The 24,620-nt window shown below is 34.6% G+C and overlaps 1 protein-coding gene across 2 annotated transcripts in view; it reads left to right on the top strand.

The window, feature by feature from the left end:
• LOC112451929 overlaps nt 1-24,620 on the top strand; it is a 285,962-nt gene that overhangs the window by 131,626 nt on the left and 129,716 nt on the right. For both annotated transcript variants that reach the window (XM_025011844.1, XM_025011843.1), the window contains exon 4: nt 1,167-1,226. In XM_025011844.1, coding sequence (XP_024867612.1) covers nt 1,167-1,226 — 60 coding nt within the window. The remainder of the gene's footprint in view (nt 1-1,166; nt 1,227-24,620) is intronic.

Here is a 24,620-nt window from a genome sequence, read left to right as displayed (position 1 = left end):
TGTGATATAATTTTCAGGAAATTAATGTTGTCATGATTGTTTCAATATATTACAAAATCATAATATTGTTGTTGCTATATACTATTAAATATTAAAAAATAACTATTCCCTGGGTACTTTTTTGAAAAGTAAGAAATTAAATTATTAATATATAGTTTGCTATCATAAAAAACTCTTCGACATTTCCTAAAATATCATTTATGCGCACAGATGTTAAGAGATTATTTTAGAGAATACTATGTATACTGTTTTGTTCAGTTGTTCACATTGTAAAAGTATTTATTGAATTTAAATTATATGTATATCGTATTGCGTTATCTTATTTATTCTGCTTAGATGCTACAATATATCATGCATCAGGGTAAATAATGGCTAGTCTACACTGTTGAATGAGACATTATCCCTGAATTTACGAGTATCGTGATTTTACGGCGATATTTTGCAGTTTTATATGACAGCATCAGATCCTGACAATTTCGTGTGAAATGCAATGTTCACCGACAATTTCGGACAGTTATTTGTTAGCTATGTTTATCCAACTAATTACAAGATGCTTGCAATTTATTACGATTATATATAAAAAATTGAATAAAGCGAAAATTATGAATTTATAATCCCTAAAAAAAGTTGTGCGAGCGATGAAAGATAAATTTGCAATAGCTGCATAACGTGATTGATTGACTATCGCATTAATTATCGACTGGCGTTTGTAATGCGCGCGCGAATTCTAGGAATAAAAATTTGCACGAAACTGACATTATTTAGATGTTGTTTGTAATTATCAAAAACAGAAGTACTACGAATAAATTGTCACAAACAACTTAGTCTAGGTCAACCATTTTTTATAATTTAATATTAATTATATTGTCAGTTAAAATGTGATTAGGACTATAGTTAGTTCGACTTTGTGATGGACGTATATTTGTTAAACATGAGCTTTTTTGCCATATATATTATTACTTTATACAATTATTGTGAATATATCTATATAACAATTGTTCTTTTTCTGACATTAATTCTTTACTTTCTAAAATACAATATCATCAGTGACCACATGAATACTCTAATTATTATAAACATCTATATTGTTTTTATATTTTTTAAATATTTTATTACAAAGTTAAAATATTAAGATGACTAATGAATACTACGAATCTCTTTTTCAGCCAACCATTTTCGGGACAGTAGCCTCGGACTTAAACCCCAAGGATGGGAACAGCCGAAAGGTGAGTGTTATTTTCAAATTTTTCTTTATTATTTTATCAGCTGCGTAATAACTAATTATTTTAAGAGGAAACGATTCAAAGAACGGTAACGAAAAGTCGTTTCTATGTCAGACAACGTCTGGTCCCGAGAGGGATTTTCATCTTTTCACGCTACATCACCCCAGGGATCTTTCTGAAAGCCGTAATGAGTAAAAATTGCTGCTAAGTCTCTGACTCCGCTTTGCTAATCGTTCCGAAATAGAGCGGCTGGCTGCTCTAATTAAAAGTAACAGCGCTACCAAGTGGTCCACCTTATCCGGTGGTTCTCGCTTTCTTTTTTTCTCATGAGATTCTAACATATTAAACCTCTCGTGAACTTTTCCTTTTTCGACCGCTTACGCGGTATCTCTCGTGATTATGGAATTATATATAATAAGCATATGTAACTATGCTTCTCTATTATAATATCTAACACTAAAATTAAACAGTTTAAACGTGTTATTTAAAATTTTTAGCATAATAATAATAACAATAATAGTGATCGAAAATTATTACTTTTATCTATGATTTTATTGACAAATTCTAAATTGATATTTTAATACAACAAAATTTAATTTGCTCGTCACCGTTCGTAGGGATCGTTTATTTTGAAGTTGCGGAATATTTCAAGAAAGAATAAAATTTTTGAAGAAGAGATTATATATCTTTTACTGCATTTCTGTAGTATTAGTTATTTATATTAAACGTTCCATATGTCGGATATATTATACATATATTACGTGTAATTAATGTTTATAGAGATGATAATAATTTCAAAATAAATAATAACTTGCATATGTATTATTATCAGCTGCATGATAATTAAATCCACTTTAGCACATAATACTACTATATCTAATACAACAAGGTACTAATTCTAGAATTCTAGATTATGCTATAATATATACTGATTATATTATGTTATTAATTAGGTTGATTAGTTCTGGTTTACCAGCTATTAACTCTGTTTTATTAGATAGTAATTGAAAAATATAGAATAATTTTTTAATATTTGTTAAAATTGGCTGAATCTTCAAACATATTCGGAATATGATTTTTGTTGTTAATATATCATATAACTTTATCATGAAAATCTTTTTAAAGCATACATGCTGTAAAATTTTTTTTATATTAAAATTTTTATACATTTTTATAATTTGCTTTAAAGCAAAAAGATACGCGTAGCGGTTCGTAGTAGCAATTTACAATTACAAATTACAATCTTTAGAAACGAGAAAAATAAAAATGCACTACTTATTGTTAGATTATATCGGAGAATTGATTAAGGCGGGTTTCTGCTATTCACACGTTGAAAATTATTATCCACTGCTTCATTGTGAAGTACATATTAATCGCACCATTAAACATCCCAGTCCGACATGGCATATTTCTTTGAAACAAGCCATGAACGGAAATCATCCGAGATATTCGATTACAATATTAAAGGCGATAGACATGTTCGAGAAGTTTGGAGGCGGCGTATACGATTGCAAAATCGCTAATTCGCAAAAATGGTGGCGCGCAGATTTCTTTATTGTGCGCATCTTGCTACGGGTACAGTGAATCGTTTTGGATTTACATGTCCACGTACTGTGATTACATCCGCGACACAGCAATATACCATTTTGGTGCGATGTGTTCGACGTGATGGAAGAGCAAGCACGTCAGCGGTCAGGCGAGCGCGCGCGGCACAACACGATTAATACGAAACTGCCAACTAATTTCGGATTTAGTTAAGGTAACTGGATCGTGTCATGTGGTGCGAAAAAATTTCCGGAGAAAAAGAAACGTGCGAATTACGTTTGACACATTTGAAAAAGTAATATTGCTTTATTTTTGCTCGCTATATTTAATTGTGCGTCGCTCGCGCTATCGCGCGTGAACTCAATTTATTAGCGTACAGGGAATACTTTGGACTGCATTGCGCGTCACGGACGGGTAATTAATCGCAGCCTCTGTTAATGTACCTGTATTAATGTGTATACCAATTAGATTCGGTGGTAGTGGTAAAGTGGTTCGATATACACATACATATACGTGCATATCGTAGAACGAGGTATAAATCCGTCGTCCAAGTCATATGGAGGTCCGTGTAATTTTCAGTATATTTGCGAACAACTTGAGCGGTATTTGATCGATATTTTACTGTCGTATATGAATGTAGAAAATTATGCAGTCCATTTAGATATTATGCTAAAGTAAAAAAAAATCAGAGTACTCTTTAAATTAGATATAAATTTCTGCACATTAATAAGAATGAGGAAAATATTCAAGCCAGATTTGAAATAAAATTCTCCCTCTCTCTTTCTTTCTCAGTCACTTAAACTTTCACTCAATTAATTATTTAATCTAATAGTAGATATAGAGCGTGCTATTGTTGGAGTATTTCAAGCCGCTAGCACTTTGTTCTCATGTGATTGCAATTTTCCCTTTTGTAACCCATGCAGCGAATTTTCGTCGTCGACGATTCATCGCCGCTCAAAGCGCTTTTCTCCCGCGGTTGCACGAGGGTCTCCCATGTCGCAAAGGTCGCGTCAGTCGCGAGGGATTCTTTTATCCTTGCAGGTATAGACACGAACGAGATTGTCGCGTGACGGTAGATGAAAATAAGAGCGAGAAGAGCGTCGAGAGAAGAATGACGAGAGAGAGAGAGAGAGAGAGAGAGAGAGAGAGAGAGAGAGAGAGAGAGAGAGAGATGAAAAGAAGAATGAAACGCGCGCCGAGTGAAGCAAGGAATTCAATGAAAGATTTCTGTCATGTTTACCGGCGGTAAATATTGCTGATGGCAGGAAAGGAGTACTAGCGACTTGTTTGGTCATGAATACAAATGTCTCTCTTACTTCGATATCAGATTCATGTATGATAGAGAAGCAGAAAACATGTATGAAATTTTGTAACTGTATAGTGATGTAAGAATGATTAGTTTCGCATTTTCTGGTGAAATATTAATTCTTTTCGAAACTCTTGATTGCAAACATCGCTAATAGTAAATATCTTTAGTAAATACGTAGTAAATTATGTATTTACAGCTAAAAAAACATTATTTTTTATAACGTATTGAATAATACGTATTGAATAATATGTATATTACGTATTTGCAGCTAAAAAAATATAAAAATTATTTTTTATAATATATTGAATAATATTTATATACTTATAACAATTATCTGGAATGAACTGAGAGATGAGAAAAAGAAAGGCAAGTCGCAAAAATTAAATGAAAATATTACTGAAAATATCGTTACTTTTAAGAATCTGACATTAATTAGAAACATTGTCATCTTTTTTTACTATAATACTTGATGCTACATATTTCCATATCGTATTTGTTTTTCGTGAATTTTAACATTAATTTAACGAATTCGTCAAACTCTTTGACGAGAATAAACTCCCACAAAGTCAATTAGTCTTGTTTGACTGTAGGTAGTTATTAGCAGTACTTTCAGGAGCACTTTGATATCCATGTAATTACGCAGTATGAGCTTATATAGACGGAGCAATTTAGAACTTCAGAGCGTTAGAAAGTCTTTTTAGTAAGTGCTATAAAGCATAGATGGATTAAAGCAAGTATCATTATCTTTGTTAATTTAGTTAATCTACTACATTACATTAAATTTGCGAAACAAATTGTTGCTTTACAATTACTTCTTATATATTTGATGATAATTATATTTAAAAACGAGCAATTTATTAGATTTATAAATCCGTAAATCAATAACACATAATGTATTAAGAAATCACTGTCCATGGCACATAATTATTCCATTAATTTATGATGAGCAAAAATGTTATGTCAATCACAATCAAATGTTTTGCAATAGTACATTTTTTTTATTTTTAAATGGTTAAATGATTGAGAATAATTCTATTTTCAAAATTTGCATTATTTTAATACTCGACAATCATAAATTAGGGGAAAGTGCAGAATCAGACAATGCTGGAAAAGTTCAAGGCATTCTACGAAGATTCCGATCGTGTAGATGGATCATAAAAGACGCTATTGTTTGCCGGGAGTCCTCCATTCTGGCCATCGCGCAACTGGCCGAATTATCTTTATCTCTTCCGTCTAATAACGACTCGGTACGCTCCGGAATTAGAATGGGAAACGTTGGGAATGATAAAGCGAGCCTTTAACGCCATTAACGAAAAATGCCCGGTGGCGTCGCGGTGGGTTACATCGCCGAATGGCATACGCGAACGACAACAATAGTACGACCCCATAACGTTAAGAGCCTTTATGATCCAGAGCGTAGAAATCGGATAAGCTGACACAAAGTAACGAGTTTCCTAAAGTTGCCCCTATGAATGGGATGTCCGCTTACCACCCGACTTACAGAGGATAAAAAGCTAAAGTAACGGAAATGTTGAAAGTAACATTGTACCAGAAATGTAATCGTTAATAATGTGATGGCTACAGTTAACAAACACTAATAATTAGCAATAGTATTCGATAAAATTAATCTGCATGTATATAAAATAGCATAGAAATGTCAGAAAACAGAGTAGAAACCAGAAACCTTTCTTCATGCATATTGTACGTTCCATGCTTTTATCGCGTAATAAACGGATGAATGAAAGATCGATGCGTCGATATGTTCTCGGTGTTATCGCGCGCGGACAATGGCCAGATTGGGTGAAAAAAATATGCAGCCTGCTGGAATAGTCGTGTGCCTGTAAATTTTCGCGCTAGCGTTATAAATTCGCGGGATGTCGAAAGCGGCGCAGTCTCGTTGGCTTTTGTGTGCCTCGTCGATTTTTATTTAATTTTAACTACCGTGAAGGGAATGCATACGGGTTTTTTTTTGCACGATTAAATTACTTCTCAGAAATTTGTCATCACATTCTGATTTTAACATGTATGGTCTATGAGAAAATATCTCTCTTTAATTTAATCGGGATTGTACATTTTTTAGAATAAGTGATGAACGCATTTCGTGCGTTCAAAGATATAGTTGAAGAAAATCGTCCGTGTCTTAATTATCTTCAAGCATGTTTGAATACGTTACTCAACGAGATGTCGAATTACCTTGAATTGTCTTTTAACGACAGTAACGTAAAGTCACGATCGATCGCAGTTGACCTAGAATCAGGAGCGTGTTGGCAAACAATGCGAATGGCCGCGATTAGTTTTTGACTGGCTATATCGGGCGGTACAATCGATATTTCACTTAACGCACTCGTGTCATCGGACCAGCGCCAAAGCCACCAAATTCTAGTTTTGGATTCGTTTCACGCTCGCACGAACGAGGAACCGGAAGGTCGATCGTTCGGACTTAATCGCGCAAACATATGCCGGATAATTCAGTCTCTCCACGTCGTTGCGTGCGCGATGCGACTGCAAGCGTAGGATCATGGCGGCTCGATGGCGATGGCGATGGCGAGGGCGATGGCGAGGGCGATGGCGATGGTTACACGCCGACCGGTTCGGCTACGAGAAACGAGATTGTGGGCACGGAGAGCGGAGCGTCAATCACTGCATTTGATATCATCATAGCCGGCGGCGGCGACCTAGGCGCTAGCCGGCTCATAGATTACAATGCGCCGCACATATTGTATCGCCGATAGAGAACCGGAGAGAGGTCCATGGCGCTGTGCGGTGCGTGTAGCGCGTGGGACGTGGGGCGACTGGCCGGAATTGGATGAGAAAGGGGCGAAGAGGGATGTCTGTTCTCTGTGTGCATATTGTGCACGACACTAATAACGTGCGCCTCGCAGTGTTGCGTGGCGTACACAATATATACATGGCTGACAGGAAAGTTTTAGTTATTATCTGAAGGTAGCCCGATGCTCCATCTCGCCGTGACTCGAGCATGTTTCTCGTTTGTCAAGGTATTGATCGACAAATTGTGTCGTACATCTAAGAATGACGATAGCGAAATAAACAAAAAAAAATGATAGAAGAAAGAGATCGATGAGTCTGTACTTCCGAGGGAACGTAATGCTATCACACATGCTATCACGACCCTTTCATGCGTGGTGAACGCATGATGATCATTTAACGGACGATTACCTACAGCCTCGTCATTGCGATACTCATTTGCAAGTGCTCTTGATAAATCCTACCATGAGCTCAAGTCTGATTATATTCCTCCCATTCCCATTACTGTGATCTCATTTAATCGTTATAGCAATAATAGCGTATCTCACCAGAATTTCGCAGAAATTACAGAAAGTTCAAAGAATTTTTGTAATTTTATTTATAACTCTACATTTTTCAAATACACAATGTCAAAATAATTTATTCAAAATACTACTCATTTTATATTTTGAAATGCGAATGGCTTGGAAAATATGACTAAAAAATAAAAAAGCTCATTTAAAAAAGCTATTTAGTTTAAGATTTAACGCCTTGATTTATGCGTACTTCTGAATATATTCGTTAGGTATTGGATGTTAGAATCTCAAGCATTTTTTTGTGTCTTGATTGCCATCTTTGTACCTATATCTTATATAAAAAATTTTTTATTTTACTACTTTTTAAGGTGATACTTATGATACCTTTGAGCGCCTCTGTGTATTATTATTTTCTCTCTAGTTTTACGGAACGCTTGTCTTCAACAAAGGATACCATTGTGTCATCTTATATCGTTGTTATTAATATTAATATTAATAAATTCTTAAACAGTTTAATTTTCGCTACATATTTCCGATAGAATTAGTTGACAGAACTCTTACGACGTAATTTCTCTTTGCTCTTCGTGCGAGCGAAAATGCCATTTATCCATAAAGAATTCGTAATGTCAGCACGTAGTGCCGCGCCGTGTCCCGTGGGAGAGATAGATCCCGGCAACGATATAACTTCTCCATCCGTCAGTCTATCCATCCGCTTTGAGAAACGAGCTTCCCCATCACGCGAGTAATTACGAATAACTAGTCTAGTCGTAGCAACAGCGAGACTCGATGGTGGTACGAGTGAGTGATAAATCGAGCTTGACGGAGAGAGCGATGTCATACGTTGCGCACTGGAGCGTTCGCTATAGCTACGAGCATATGTGTTGCGTAGACGTATGGCGCATTTATACGGATCGGAAGCACTCGGCCAGAACATAGGGAACGTAGTCATCGTCGAAAGGTTATCGTTAGTCCTGAGAGCTAACTGGCGCGTTTAACCCGGCGAAATGCCTATAACGCAACGACCGGTAGAGCTTACGCCAGCCGCGAACGTGCTGCGCTTGATATCGTTGTTGTAACGATCTGTTAGAGCTTTTAGTGCATCGTTAAAGGATATCGACGACGCGCTGTGACCGGTTACTATAGCGTGTGACTGTAGCAGACGATATACCGGGCAATTTTCTGCACGATGTATTTTTTTAAATTGATTTTGTGTAAATTAATCGCTTCGGAGTTAAAGCTCGAAGTTCGAGGTTCGCGACTTTCTTTGCTAAGTTACTTTTTTTCACTGAAGAGTCTACCGGTCTTGAGCGTTAGTCGTCTCTCAAATCGTTTCAAGCCGTATCCTTCTTGCGCAGCCATATAGAAACTTTTGGCTGTATCGAGGACGCATAAAAGGCGTTACCAAGTATCATCTCCGTCTTTTCATACGAAGCGCGAGTCTTCTATACTTTTCAGTGCTGTTCTTCCGGGAATTCAATCGGATCGAAGAGACTTGGCGATTTTTTATCTTGTTTCGGTCTTGGTCTATGACATTTTTCTCAGGCTCGATAAAATTTTACGACTGCACTGATCAATTAAAAAAGGCTACGTATGTGCGATTTTATTGGCATTTAAATGACGATCTGCTTATTATGTATAAAGGTATCGTTTCAATACTCGGCCCTGTCATTTATATTCGCCTGGCAAGCTTTTTAAGTGCATATCAGGACTACATAATCTCTGATTAAAGCAGTCAACGTTGTACCAGAAAAAATTATGCTACACGAGTGCGTAAATGATCATTTTATTGATATTGCTGTGGACTATATTTTTATGCAACATATGTAATAATTTAATAATACGCATAATTTACCAATATTGTGTATTTATCTCAAAATAAGCGAAAAAACATATCGATTTTTTGTTGTAACAATAAAGTTAGGAATAGTTTTGCTAAGAAAACAAACATTAATTTATGTTATTTGATAAATTACTTGATCGCTTAGATCATTTTTTTCTTTAGTATTAAAAGTAGTATATCTGGAGCAGCTTATACATTATCTCGTATTTACGTTTATATATTAAACAATTTCTACTTGATATTTTGTTGAAGGTAGTGATGAAAGAAACAACTGGCAGTTTGATAGTTTCATAAAGGGCTTAATTTGTAGGTTTTAATTAAGAATATACAGCGTAAATAGAAGTTTTTGATAGCAGTTCTTTTATTTGTTCTTTATGCAGGAAACATTGGTCGATATCCATCCAATAAATCTGATAGCTTCTGAATGGATAAAAAATGGCTCGTTCCATTGGATGATATGGAATTTAAGGATCGGCCTTATCTCGTTTAGACATATTTTGTAACTCTGTAACTTTTACTAGTTCTGTGATTATCTATCATTTATTGAAACAAATAAGCAAATCGAGAATTTTGTTCATCATTGTGCGAAAATATAATACTGTATTTTGCTTTTAAATTTGCATTTAAAAATAAATTTATTTTTTGCAAGTAGTAGTATAAAGATTCGGATTTGAAAGAGCTCATGTATACGAATAACAGTAAACCAATCTCGTCTATACCGAATCTATTCGCGGTACTCAAATCGCTTGGCAGAATCGCATCTGTGGAAACGAACATCCGTACGATTCGTTTTGTTCACGTGTGATACGCGAGCGGGCGGAAGTTCCGTTCGCGAGTTCGTCGTTGGGCCGCAGAGGATACGGATGATACGCACCGCAATGGTACATCAACTGTATCTGCCAAGCGTGCCGAGCAGCCCGTATCAACTGTATCCGCGACTCGGACGCGGACGTCGCGCGCGTCCAGGTAATTTGTCACCACTACCACCATCGCCGTCGCCGTCGCCGTCGCCGCCGCCGCGGCCGTCGCCGCTGTTACCCTCGCGCGGTGACGGTAGTGGTACCGGTAGCCATTCGTCCGATGGGCTTAGATTAATTACCCCTGTCCGGGATGTGCGCATGGTCAGGTGTCACAGCTTACGCATGGCTCGCGCCGAGTTCCGGACCGCTCGCTTAATCACCGACTCGACGATTTTTGAGAGCTTGGAGATTGGAATAACGATGGAGAAACACACAAACACACACGCAGAGAGAGAAGGGAAGATAAACTGTCGTATACTGTATTCAAGACATTATAATTTTGATAATGCAGAAAAAATTGCGCGCGTGATATTACATTATTTTTTATCGTTAATCTTGCCTGCAAACTTTATTTGCAGAAATTTTTGTCAATACAAAAGAATTTGATCTGCTGCTTGCTATCATGATTTACCATGTAAAAAATATTTTTTACATTTGGAGATGAATAGCTGAAGTTAAATATCGCACTTGAAAGGATTGTGCGCATATAAACTCAAAGCGTTTACTTCAATATAACTTGAAAAATTTAACTAGCCAGTTACGTAATCTTTTTTTCTTTTTTTCTTTTTCTTTTTTTTCTTTCTGTTTCTTTTTCTGAGTCTACATCACTAGTTAAACACAATCTAATTAAATTTTTTTAAACGGTCTAATTTCGTAAAACCGTTCGAATAAATACAGCATGGTTGGTTGCACCTGTCCCTTTTCTCGGCATCCTGTTTCATCTTTCGTCAACCGCTGCTGGTGGACACGGAAATTGCCCGATCTAATTTCCTCTCAAACGTGCTTCCACCTTCCAAAGCTTTTCGACCTGCCGCGTACGAAACGATTTTCCGCTGGGCCGATAAATAAAGACCGATTCGATGAGCGCTTGCTAACTATTACGTTAAATGGTCGCCGGAACGCACTTCAGCGAACGATAGACTACAGTTTAATAGTACCATCTCTCGTTGATTTTACATTGAGTTAACCTGCGATTTTTTAGTTACCAATTTTTGATTTACAGGATTTTCGTTGTAGTACATTGATTGACGATTAGTTTTGTAGCACGTCAATAATGAAACGGGAATAAAAAACTAATCAAATAAATATTCAATAATCTTATATCTAAGAAAAATTAGAAATTTTGCAAGATGAAAACAAATATGTATTATATTTATATAATAACTTATAAAACCACTCTTTTACAATTATGCTGCTCGTACTGTAAATATACTAATCTGTTGATATAGAAATGATCTACACGTGCTGATATAGTATATATATTATAATTACATTATATTATATTATTTAACTGAATCTGATACACATGCATTGATTATTATCATGACCTATTACCACGAAAACTTCTTGCATGTCTTATACTTTTCAAGCAACAGTGCAAAACTTTTGCTGAGAATTTGAAGCCAAAGTTTCGCCATTGCAAGAACCAAGATAGAAGAGGCATCTCAGTTTCGCTTCATTATTAACTCCACTCGGAGCAAAGTGGCTGAATTCGGCTCCATTGATTCTCGAAAGGTGTATCCGATACTTTTTCTGTCTTTCCTGAGATCGATCTGCAAACATTTTTGCAAAAACACAAATAAAAGATTAAGTTTATTTCACGAAAAAGTTGTAATTCATTAAATTTTATATAGAATTTTGTCTAATATCAATATTTTATATATAATAATCAGAGAAAAATTATTTTTTTTGCCAGACTAAAACTGAAGAGTCTAATTTCTTTATGATTTTTGTTATTGCCTGTAATCTTATAGTATAGTTAATATAATTTTTCTGACAAGTCCAGTTCTCACAATCAGTGACAATTATTTTATAATCCATAAAAACAAACGTAATATCTTATGATATATTATGACATTTACGTTATGTTACATAGATATAGAAATAGATATATATAGAAATGTTTCATATCTAAATGCGAAAAAAATAAATTTATGACTATTCCTTTAGTTTACTGTTTCTTTGTCTATACTTGGATATGTGCACCTGATCGCTCGAGTCTGAACACGATACCTATATGAGTATTCATCCAAAAGTACGCGCGTACGTCTACAAGATTACAAGATTAACTTGCTTTCAGACGCCATCAAATATTTATCGACCGGTTCTTCGAAGAACCCGCGCCCACGGTGTGGTGCAGCAAGTTCGTCATTTGCCTCGTCGTACTTCCCTCTTGGCGGTTGAGACTTTGTTTTTGCAAACGTTATCGTCTCGTTCTTTTTTATTCGGAACTCACGCCGGTATGGCACCAAGTGGGAGGGTCTGCTTCGCGGTTCCGTGGTGGTTTGCAACTTCGAAATGATGCATGACCGACTATTGGGAGAATGCAAATTGAAAACCAATATCCCTCAAACCACGAGGTATGAAGGTACGTGTGGTACGAGCGACGACGGTTCCGCAGGTTGAACGGCAAGTAGAACTTTCGAGACAGAAGAAGAACTCCGTGTACTCCCGCGTGTTCCCCGCCGCGCCGGTTGAGAAGAATCTCTTGCATCTGCTCTCGCCCCTTCGTGTCCCGTTTTCTTGTGGAAGATTAACATTAGAAGATAAACAGAGAACTCGCGCGCTTGTTTGTATCAAAGACACTAAATAAATTAATTGGATTTATTAATTATTTTAACATAGTTATGAGAGAGAGAGAGAGAGAGACCTATGGAACGTTTGTTCGCATTTCTCAAAAGGAATAGTACTATTGAGAGATTGCTTTTTACACTATTATATATCAACTTTTATCGTTAAGAGGAAAGAAAAAGGAGCGATTTTCTATTGAGCACGTTCGCGGTTCCATTTTTCTTGGGCAATCAATTAAAGGTTAATTTCTTCTCGATCTCTTTTATAAAATTTTTCTTTTTAAAGCTGCAAATCTCTTCGTTATAGCTTCAATTTTTTTTAGTCTTTCTTTATCTTGAAACTAATTTAATAATTTCTTACAAAATGCTTTTACCCTATTTATAATATTTTGAAGCAAAACATTTAACTTTTATCTATGACAATTACACATCCGAAATAGTTTTGGATTTTATTACGTACCGCAGAAATGCAATCGATGTTTGAAGGGTAGCCATCGATAGTTAGAGCGAAAAGTTTTGAATCAAAAGCGAATTCGATTTGCTCTCGGTACATAGAAGAACTTTTTCTTCCTTTTCGGCTCTTTCCTTTCGTTACAATTTCTTTCTCCCCTCTTCTCGTCATCCTTCTTCATCCTCCTAGCTCGATCACGATTCTTCTTGTTTCACACATCGTTACTACGAAAGAATATAAGTCAAATATAGATCAATTCGTAAAGAACAAATCCAATTAAAGAAAATACGTTACATTTTTCTACTTCGCTAACAGTAACAAACTTTTATGCACTTAAACTTTTATGCATTTAATCATAGTATTTTAAGTACATAGTTGTTAATTGATTTTTTTATTATACATAAATATATAATATAGGTATAACAGTACCTAAACATTATGATTTTGTGAAACGTTCTACATTCTCTCTCTTTCTTTCTCTCTTTTTATTTAGAAAGCCTATGTATTGTATAATATAGAAAAAATATAGGTAAACTGGATCTATTTTATTATAATTTTTTTTATAATTGCATTACGATGTATAAATTAATGAAATGGGTACATTTCATAATTTAAGTTGTAGATTCATTTTGAATATTAGATTAAAAATATAAGTAACGATATTGTACATGAGTAGCCCAGAACTAATTAGATCGAAAATCAGGAACGTTGACGATGCACTTTCGGACTAACACAAAATTTGGTAATCGTCTCTGCTAGCTCATTACCGTGGCTTTTAGCGAAATTACATTCTCGAGTTTATTAATCGCAGGTCGTCATTTTGAAGTTTCCTCTTTCACCGTGATTTACGTTGGATGACATCCCCTTGGGCGCTGAACAAATATATGACATAATTCGTTTTACGAAGTTTTTATCAATCATTCCATTGTTTTGCAAATTTCTTTTTTAGATTGTAGCTGCACCATTTCGAAAGTTTACAATTTGTAAAATAATAGTCTTATAGTTTTGTAAAACAATATTTTACAAAAATATCTCTTTATATTCTCTTTTATAATACGACATATTTTTATAACTCGAACATATATTTGTATACACAAAAAGCTATTGTCGCACACAAAAGCAGATTTTTTCAATGTTTTTGTCGGACATTGAATGCAACGCATGAGTTATTTTAGCGAGTTATCATTTTAACTATTATTAATAAACTTTTTTTCAAGTTCTATCAGCATTCAGTTCTATAGCAGTAGTCACTATAAAGTCGCTGACTATGCAAGATCATGTATCATAGATAACATCTTTGACTGATTCTTTCTAAAAGAGAACCAGAAAAGCAGACAGACAATGTATAAGAGAATCATAAACAGGAACAAGGGTTTTCGGCGATACCCTTCGTTATCATAGTTGTTTATCTCTTGTTTCCCTAAACTTAACCCAAGTGTGCCCATTGTCTCTTCGTACATTAAAATAATCGATTCAAGTTTTGCCAAAAGTTTGTACCACTGCTAGAATTTCGAGAAATCCGAGTTTCTCTCGTCCTTTCATGTTGTTTCCTTTATCGTATCCTTTGTGCCTTGTGTTTTTTCTTTTCTTTGTCGTTCGTTATGCAATTATCGCGCTTCGTTAAAAGTTGGATAAGTCTAGAGAAAACGTAGTACACGCAAAAAACAATGATAGCAGAAAACATTTTTATGCAAATTCCAAACAATCGAGAACATTTATTTTGCAAAAAAAGATACTCTCTTTTTAATTTTTTTTTTTTTATAACAAATCATGCGATTGGAATCTTTTGACTGAATGCAAGGAGATATATAATGCAAGATAATTTTGTCGTTTGAGTCTTGGTCTTTGTCCTTTCAAAATGATGAAAACTATAATGATAATGGCAATGACAATCAAGGCGACTCAAAATATCGAAAGCGATAATATTCTACTTTTTTAACATAGTATATTTTTAATAACATTTTTGTGTGATAAATGCACACATATATGGAGGCGTAAAAGTATATAAGTATAAAAGTATAAAGGAGGCATAGTGGTATATAAGTCAAATTTTTTAAAATATTGATTTGTGTGCATAGATATTATATAGATTGCATCTATGCACGCGAGTCAGTATCTTAAAAAATTTGACTTACATCACTATGGCTTTTACCCTTCCATATATAAATCTAAAGATCTACGATTTTGTATTATTATTACCTAATATTGTTCAATGTTTTCTTTGCATGTCTTTTATACATTATTCATGATAAGAGTGTTATTATTAAATGTTAGTAATGATAAGAAAGTAAAGATAATATGATTAAGCTGTAATTATAAATTAACACAAGCAGTAAATTTTGACGAAAAGATTTATACAGTTATTCGCTTGTTCCCACTTTGTTTCTCTATCTTGGTACATTGAACGTGACGGCGAATCTAGACACAAAATTGCTCTGTTGCACTTTCGGAGGTTCACATTGAGCTTCAGAAATAATTTCATGCCAGAGTACGGAGCAACTTCTCCCGTTTTGCTGGCGTTTCGTACAAGTTTTGCAACTGTTCGTTGCGATGTGCGGTGGATATTCCGCGGTCTCGTATACATTCGTAGTAGTTACGATATACGAAATTAATCTGGACTAGCCAAGTTATATGAATACGAAAGCATATTCGCCGCAGATATAAATATTGTATTTGTTTAATGTAAAATAACGCTAATAGAGATAATAAATAGTCATAATTATTACGAGGATATATTTGTGGAAATCAGAAGAATTGAAAAGATAAAATAAAAAGATATCTGGAGGGTTATACATATAACGTTCGTAATAATTGTATTGTACATAATAAACAAGATTTATCTTACTTAAAGTAACACACTTATATTAGCATAACTGTGAATTATTAATTTAGTAATTGTCTGGGGTATAAGCATATGCAAATAACTTGGACGAATACTTTAAAACACCAAGGCCTTTGGGATACATGAAGGAAGCGAATATAAAGTTTGGCAACGGATGGTCTCGATCTGATCTCAAGGGACAACAATCTCATCTCAGAGGTGCGAGTAACTTTGTCCATTTTGTCACCAGTTCGTGGAAGTTTCGTCACAATTCGTGGTAGAACATCAGCTCATCTTTTCCGCGCATCGACGTACTGCGGGTAATTTAGCAATTTTCAAAAGCTCGCAAAAAATTTTGATTATTTTAATTTTGAACTTTCGTTTATGATAAACGGATAAACGTGGAGGTTATCGTACAAAAAGAAAGAATAAATTAAAATACGATTATCGGCAATATGAATATTAACAATTTAATCTTAAAATAAAACACAGCTTTATTTTTCTTTATTGTTTTTATTTTTTGCTGGAAAAAATTTCAGACATTTTTATAATAGAATTTTTTAAATTAAAAATACTCAAGATTTTTGTATTTTTCCGTTTTTAATCAAATCTGCATAAAACAAGTATCTTATTTTTTAATATGCTGTATTAAATATTCTATAAATAATTATGAAAAGTTATAATCACAATTAATTACATAAATATATATTTTTCACTTTTTTGCTTTAACAAATATAATAGGAATAATATTTTTAAATAGTTTTTATATCTACCCAAAATATTACACAAATGAAAAGTAATAGATAATTTATATGCATAATACATTTATTTGTGCGAATCAGAAAATTATTTGTATTTAAATAAACAAATTATTTAAATTATATTTATAACATTTTAATTAGCAATTTTTTTGTTATACATATATTTCGTAACATTTTTTTAGTAACATATAAAATACGTAAAACGCATCTTTTTTGATTGAATATACATATACCTTTAATAACATCGAGCTTGAACTTTCCAAGATTAAATCGTCAAGTGATTTCTAACTTATAAGGATAAATTTCTACTCCGCTCGCCCGCGGTTTTTGTCTGTTTTCCTCGCGCTTTTTACCATCTTGGAATCTCGCCCGTAATAACGTCATTTTGCAGCGTGTTCCACATCCGGTCCGAGAAGGTCTTGACATACGCCAAACGTCAAGATGACGTGGATAAAATGCCGAAATTGTTTCGCCTAAGCCATCTTAGGTGAAGCAGCCGTCGTTTTCACGCGCACGGAGCTGCGCGGACTCATACGTGCAAAGCTCTTCGCGCCGAAAGTAATACCACGCCGATGTTATATCACGAATACGTACCTCCCGTGGAGAAGCGATATTTAACTTATGAATATTTGCCGACGTACGATATGAGGTTTGCGCTTTTCAAGCGCTAAGTATGACAGCAGAAGGAGGAACGGTGCATGGAAAGCGGTGCATTATTTCAAACTCACCGGTACGATGCGTAACGGAGTTGTCATATCTGTAAAAGAGAGCGTATTTAAATTACAACTGTGCTTCAGAATAATTAATATTTAAAAATAATTATTACCTCGAATTTCTTTATTTTTGGTTTTTTTAAACAGAGTAAGAAAATAATACTTGATTGCTGAGATTAATAATAAACACGTATAAAATAATGTCAGGAGTAAAATAATAAATTAAATAAGTCATATAAGTTGCTTACCCCACGGTTGCTCCGCCGCGTCGTTGCTGTTGCCTGATGCCTCCCCGGGCCCAGCACCTCCTCCTCCTCTTTTTTCAGTCCGTTGCTACTGCGATCAGTGCGATCCTTTATGACACATATCGCACTATTATATATATATATATATATATATATATATATATATATATATATATATATATATATATATATATATAACAAACAACGATAATAATACTAAATATTTAAATATATGAAATACATAGATATCCAATGTTGCATGCACGAAATCGCATATCACCAGCAATTCGCTTTAAATTCGACATCTAATTGTAAGCCGCGAGTAAGCCAATATATTTCTCCGGTATTTTCTTTTGAGTTGACCTTTATCTGCTTGACCGCGACAAAAATGCTGAAAGTGTTAGAAAAATATTTCGCAATTTGGAGAGAGGGCCATAATGGATGAAAGAACACGGCGCAGTGGAAAATCATGTCGTCGATTACCGCGAGCGGTTCTTTGAGCCTGGCACAGCTCGCCCCATAATCCTTTCAACGCTGAAAATTTCCCCTACCATATCTATTCCGGCTATCTCACTCCTTCCTCCTTCCATTCCTCTTTCTCTTCTTCCCCTTCTACTTTCTAGTTCCTACCATCGCATCGCCCGACCGATATGACGCCGCGAACGAAAAGGGTCCTCCTTAATAGAGCTTTTCTTATTTCCTTGCACCCTCTCGCGTTCTCCATTCATCTTCAAATCCCCTCTCCTCTGCCGCCCCATCGTCTTGCGGCTTAACGGTTCGTTCTGCTTTTGTTTCTTCCGCTTTATATACGCCGGGCTTCTGAAAAATTTCACGCTGACTTTCATGCTTGGAAGAAACTTGCGACGCGGTGGGTGGAACTTTTTAAGGAAACTCTGTGGAGCTTATTGGAGCCACTTCTATAGAATTTTTCATGGATATCTTGTTATATCGATAATTAATGTGCCTATCAATCTTCCTTTCCTCGTTATTTAAAGACATGTATATTAAATAATTAATATATATTTAGTCCAAATTATATATATATATATATATATAACACAATAATAAGAATACTTGTCAGTTGTTACACACATGCCAAATAAGTATGTTATAATTTTATTAGCTTCTTCATGTTTATACCATTAAAAAGGAGCTATTTGAAAAGGAGTAGACAAATACAATTGTAATCAATTGAAATACAATCAATCATTTAATATATACATGCAACCTATATATTAAAAATATTTATAAGTATCTTCAATATTGTACTAGAAGTGATGATCATATACAAACGTAGTTATATAGATAGTTTATTAGATTTACAAGTATTCCTACGACATGCGGTGAAAACAATGGCATATTATCTTCTTGCATTTTTAGTAATCAAAAATTGCTTGATTAACGAAATAATGGAACCTATCGTTAATTTGCCAACTGCGCTGTGAAATATATATGAGCCTAAAAGTCCCGACCTCGACATATTTCAATCTGTCGACTTAAATTAGGATTCCTCTAATTAAACCTCATTTATTGTTAGACGAATACGCGGCCGCCGCGCCGCTGTAAAGCCAAGACTTTTCCTATAAATGTCTTATTATTCCATTCACTAAATTGCTTTATTGTTTTCCGAATTCACAATTTGAGATAGAATGAATACGTTTTCTATACAAATTTTTCTACCATTATTTTTGTAATTATTATTTATTAAATTAAGTGATGAAAAATCATTAATTTAAGATTGAACTTATGACTTGTAGTTATGTTTCAAAAAATTGATTGACGTCAAAGAACTTTTCCAATATTTAATAAAGTGCACACGCGCGTGCATATCGCGTGTGACAGTTTTGGTATTTCGGTTATTCTGTTAAAAGTATCTGTGAAAAACGGCAAGTGTTTCTATAGTCCATCAAGTACTATTACGTGAATACGTTACATTTTTAACTCTATCGTTCGACCGTTTTGACGTAATATCGATAATGGTTATCGTGCCACTGATATACAGACTGATCGAATAAAATTCATTTAAATTCTTTGTCAATGCACTTGTGTGAAAACGACGCGATTAACCCTCTGATATACTATCAATTTTTTACTTTTTCTGATCGTTGATATAATTTAAAACAATAAATGAATTTTTATGCTGTGTATTTGCACGTTATGTAATCTTATCAATAAAAAATATACGAGAAACCAAAGAATAAAGTAAACATCTTGATATATTAATATCTTTAATATCTTAAAATTACGTATTATGTGATAAAAGAGGTCTAGCTAACTAGTTTAACTTGTATTTAAAAATTCGATCATTAAAATTTATTTTTATATCTAAATGTGAAATAAATATCTTTATATAAATTATTAAAAATTAGTAAAAAAATAATCACATCATTTTTAATTAATTTTGTAGATAAATTAATACTGTTTTAACACATTATTTAATATTTAAATACAGGCATAAAACATAATATTATTTTTTAATATTTTTTAGCAGACCTAATTTCTTAAAATTTTCTTCTTCTAGATCTAATTTTTTTTATACAAAATTAAACTGCTTTTCTTTTATTTGTTCTTGTGATTGCTAACTGTGTCTTTCTGTATTGTTAAAGAAGCTTCCATGTAGGTATAAAAATTTTATAACATGTCTTTCGCTTGGTCAATCTCTTTTTTAAACAACCGATTTCAATGCGTTAGTCAGTCGGAATAGTTCGAACGTTGTTGGGCAATAAATGGTACATCAACTTCGTCGGTACAACAGATAACAAGCTCTATTGCAACGAAGCACAGTCAGATTCCCTGCTGCAATGCTCCCTCGCTCGCGCGAAATTACATATACAGCTCTATGTTCTCACGTGTGTGTTTACGATGTATTCGCGAACGCGCACACGCACGCGCGTATCCTCTTATATACAGACAAACGGTTCGCGGTGCAGATCATGCCGACGGATTTGGAATCCAGAATGTCCAGAGGTGTATTGTTGATTGTGGCCAACGATCGGAAATGAACTGATCATCCGATGCACGGCAAGCTCGTTGTTTGCCCGTGACGTACCATGCCCTCGATAGAAATTCATCTCCTTGCCTTGTTGTCTATCCGTCTTCTTGTTTAACACAGCTCTTCGATTTATTCCGTTCTTTCTTCTCTTTCATTCCTTTACTTTCTATCACTTTTTATTTCTTTTATTATTAAAGTATATAATTCGGAACGCAATAACAAACTGTTCTGAGCCCTTTGATTTATTTATTGAATATACTTATATCTCGATTAATTTTTCTATCTCCCTCTCCAATATTACATTCGTATTCTTTATTTATAATAAAGTGTTATTACATAAATATATTATGCTGTGCTATGATCGCTGCGATGTACGATAATGTATAATGTAGTGCAATCGAATATTCATTACATTTATTCGTCTTTACATAACAATAAACAACTATTTGTCCATCTATATGATAAGATAAGAAATGTAATCTTAAGCAATGTAACTACAAGACAATACAGGTTAATGAAGCGATCATGCAGAACACTAGCGACCCCACCCCTTTCGACTCTCTATCTTATCCAGAGAAACCTCTCTCTGGGTTTCTCTCCACTTATCTGTCCGCCTCATTCATCTCGTGGGACTGAGTGCAGCCTGAAACCGTCGACCTTCCATTACACCCACGAACATAATCTTAATCTATTCACCGATAAATACAACTTTGAGGAATACTTCGCGGTGGAGTTTGAGCCAGCCTTCGTGCTCTCCACGAGTATGCTTTAACCTTCGTTAATTTATCACGGTTGCGACGTTATTTCGTCTTGGTATTGCATATAGAAACGGAACAGAATTTTATCTTAAATATTTGCCTCGCTGAAATCTGAAGTATTTTACTGCTTAAGGCGCACAGAATACTTGTATTAACTATTTACACATAACAACTTTTATTTCTAAAACGTTTTTACTACTTCTAATAGAAATCATACGAGTAGTAGTTAAATGGAATAATTTAAATTTTAACTTATTAGTTAAATATATTCTCGAAGCATTAGGTAAGTGCAGTCCATTGTACAAATGAATGCCGATGCAATTGCACCGAGATCAGAAGCTTGCAATACCTACCTACTCTCAATCCATGCAATGTTCCTTTTTATCCTACGGAGAAAATATCCGGCTAATAAAGTGATATCGGCTTGCAACATTCTATTTCTTTTCTCCGACTTCTATTCGACTACTTTCGATACTGTTCGAACATCGGAGGAGAAGAGAAAAGGGAAATAATTCGCCCGGCCACGGCGAGCTTGGATAAAGAAAGTTCGATTGGAGGAGTAACCTCTTGTTCTCGTCGCCGCCCCGCGGCTGGTCGGCATAGCACGCTGCAGGGAAATAATAAACAAAAGTTTGCGCGAAACTTTGGTTTTAAAATGATATTAGCTGGCGGGTATCGGATACGAGCCGTTGCGGAGACGCGGAGTTTTCCTATGTACGAGTACAAAGTAATGATAAACTTTCGAACAAGTCCTTTCACCGACTGCTTGCGAGTCCTGCCTGATCTTTTTAAGTCTACCTTTTCCGTCTGTCTTTTCCTTCATCTTTGTTTCTTCTTCTAGCCCCTGCAATGTTTCCATCTTTTGTTTCCTTGCCCTTCTTTTCGATATTCTCTTATAGCGTCTGATTTGCCGCAACAAGTTTTGTTATGTTCGCGGAAATTCGGAAATCTCTGTAAAAAGAGAGATGTATTTTTTTTCTACTGATAAAACAGTCTGTTGGAGGTTTGAATTGCCGATAATCGTTCGAATTACTGGAGATATTATGGTTATCTGCTTGTCTTCTTTATTCTTCTTTTCCATTAGATTTTTTCTCTCTTTTCCTTTTATTACATTGACAATTTTATATGAATCCGTGTAAGAAGCAGAAAACTGCGTTGCTTTTCGAACCTTCTTGTTATTGTCGAAGATCGACAGTAACAAGAAAAATTCCACTAATAATGAAAACTATCGAGATAACAACGGAGAAACTTCGATAATCAGTCGATAACTTTAATACGACGACAGCGCAGCGGGATGTATGGAAAATGAATTTTCAAACTTGGTGATTGTATAAAGCGGCGATAAACTTTCGAGCGTACTTCTCCGTTAACTGTCTACGAATTCTATCGTGTCTAATAACCATTTCTCGTAATTTTCTTCATTTCTTTGTTTCCTGTTTTATTCATCATTGTTTGGAAGTTCTCTTATAGTGACGTAACGAAGTTTTTTGCAGTTTATGATATTACTCAAATTGATATTTTCCAACTGGCGTCTCGACACGCTAGCTTATTAAAAACTTCATCAAGTAATACAAAATAAAAAACATCGTAATTATTATACTAAAATAATTGGTTTAATTTATAATTTATGAGGATATTTATTTTTTTAAATATGATTTAAGTTATCAAACAAATTCACATTAAATTTATGTGCTATAAAAATTGTAATTCTTCACAAAACTCATATTATTGAATAAGGTAATCTCGTTTCTCTAGCATGAAAATAAAAGTAAACGATGAATGTATTATTTTTATTGTATATTTATCGCAAATTATATTTTATTATCTTAAATTATATTTTATTGTCTGAAAAATATGAATTAACTAATTATATATGCGTTCTTACTAAAATAAATATCATACTTTTTATTTTAAAAATGATTAGTGTAAAAAAAGTGTGTACCACAATCGCTTTATCAAATTTATTTATACTTTAGGGGCGTATATATATAGAGAGCTTTTACCTCTTGAAAATATCACGAGGTGTGTGGTCAGTCCTTATAGGATTATCCTTACTGTATCCATTATCACCGTACTGGGTATTCGAGCGATTCTTCTTGCTAGGTTGTTTCCTCTTTCTCGAAATCCCGTGGCTACTACGGAGAGCTCACTGAATATATTGATTGTTAAACATTTCGTTGTACATGAAGCATGCATAGTGTTGTACCAATCTAAAGCAAACCTTGAATAAATGGAATAAAGTAAATTGGGGACTCTCGAAAGTATAATGGTAATATTATCGTATAAATATGAGATTGAATAAATATGAGAATTAATGAAGCTCCATATATAATTAACGAACGGAAATGTAGTTAAGCTCTTTATTGCCGACGCGAGTCTCATATTTTATCGCTGGCATTTACGCTAACGAGGTACCTCGGCGACGACGACTATTCCAGACAAAATCCCGTCAGACTTTCAATCATTAGTCGTGCGTATTCGTCGGACGAATGTCGGCGACGTCGACAATATGTAATGAGTAATGTTCCTGGCACTTTGCTAATTGCATTGTACGGGTCGATACGCGGGTTCCCTTCCGTCTCACGTAGCACCGCGTCGTTTCCGCGAAGAACCGGCGTTGCTGATGCCGTTGGGTTTTCAACAATGTAAACGATATTTTCATTCGCCTGCGTGACTGCACGAACTACTTTTCACGGTATTTTGACGATATTTAAGTGACGGGGTTTTCACGAGGGATTTGCACATGTAAATACACGAATACAAGGCAGATACACAGGGCGATTAAACAACGACAATGAAGCTGATTGAAAAAATAAAACTATCACAGGGTGCAATGAGGTACGACGCAATTTCCATTTCGGTACAAACATGATGTTACATCGAATAAACTTTTGTAATTGTTTTGCTAATTGGACCGCATCGATATGTAACGAGTTGATTCCATCAGTTGCGGTGTATATTTTTTCACTCACGGTTCGTAAAACTTTCAACATCTGCTATTAATTGTTTTATAGCTTAAATTGGATATTATTTCTTTATACATATCAATCCATCAAAATTATTCTGTATTTATGCCCTTTTTGAGGAATTTC

The sequence above is a fragment of the Temnothorax curvispinosus genome, unplaced genomic scaffold, assembly GCF_003070985.1.
Source record: "Temnothorax curvispinosus isolate PA1 unplaced genomic scaffold, ASM307098v1 QBEX01002827.1, whole genome shotgun sequence".
NCBI classification, from domain to species: Eukaryota; Metazoa; Arthropoda; class Insecta; order Hymenoptera; family Formicidae; genus Temnothorax; species Temnothorax curvispinosus.
Note: the sequence above shows the minus strand (reverse complement) of the source record. Positions and strands in the feature narration are given on the sequence as shown.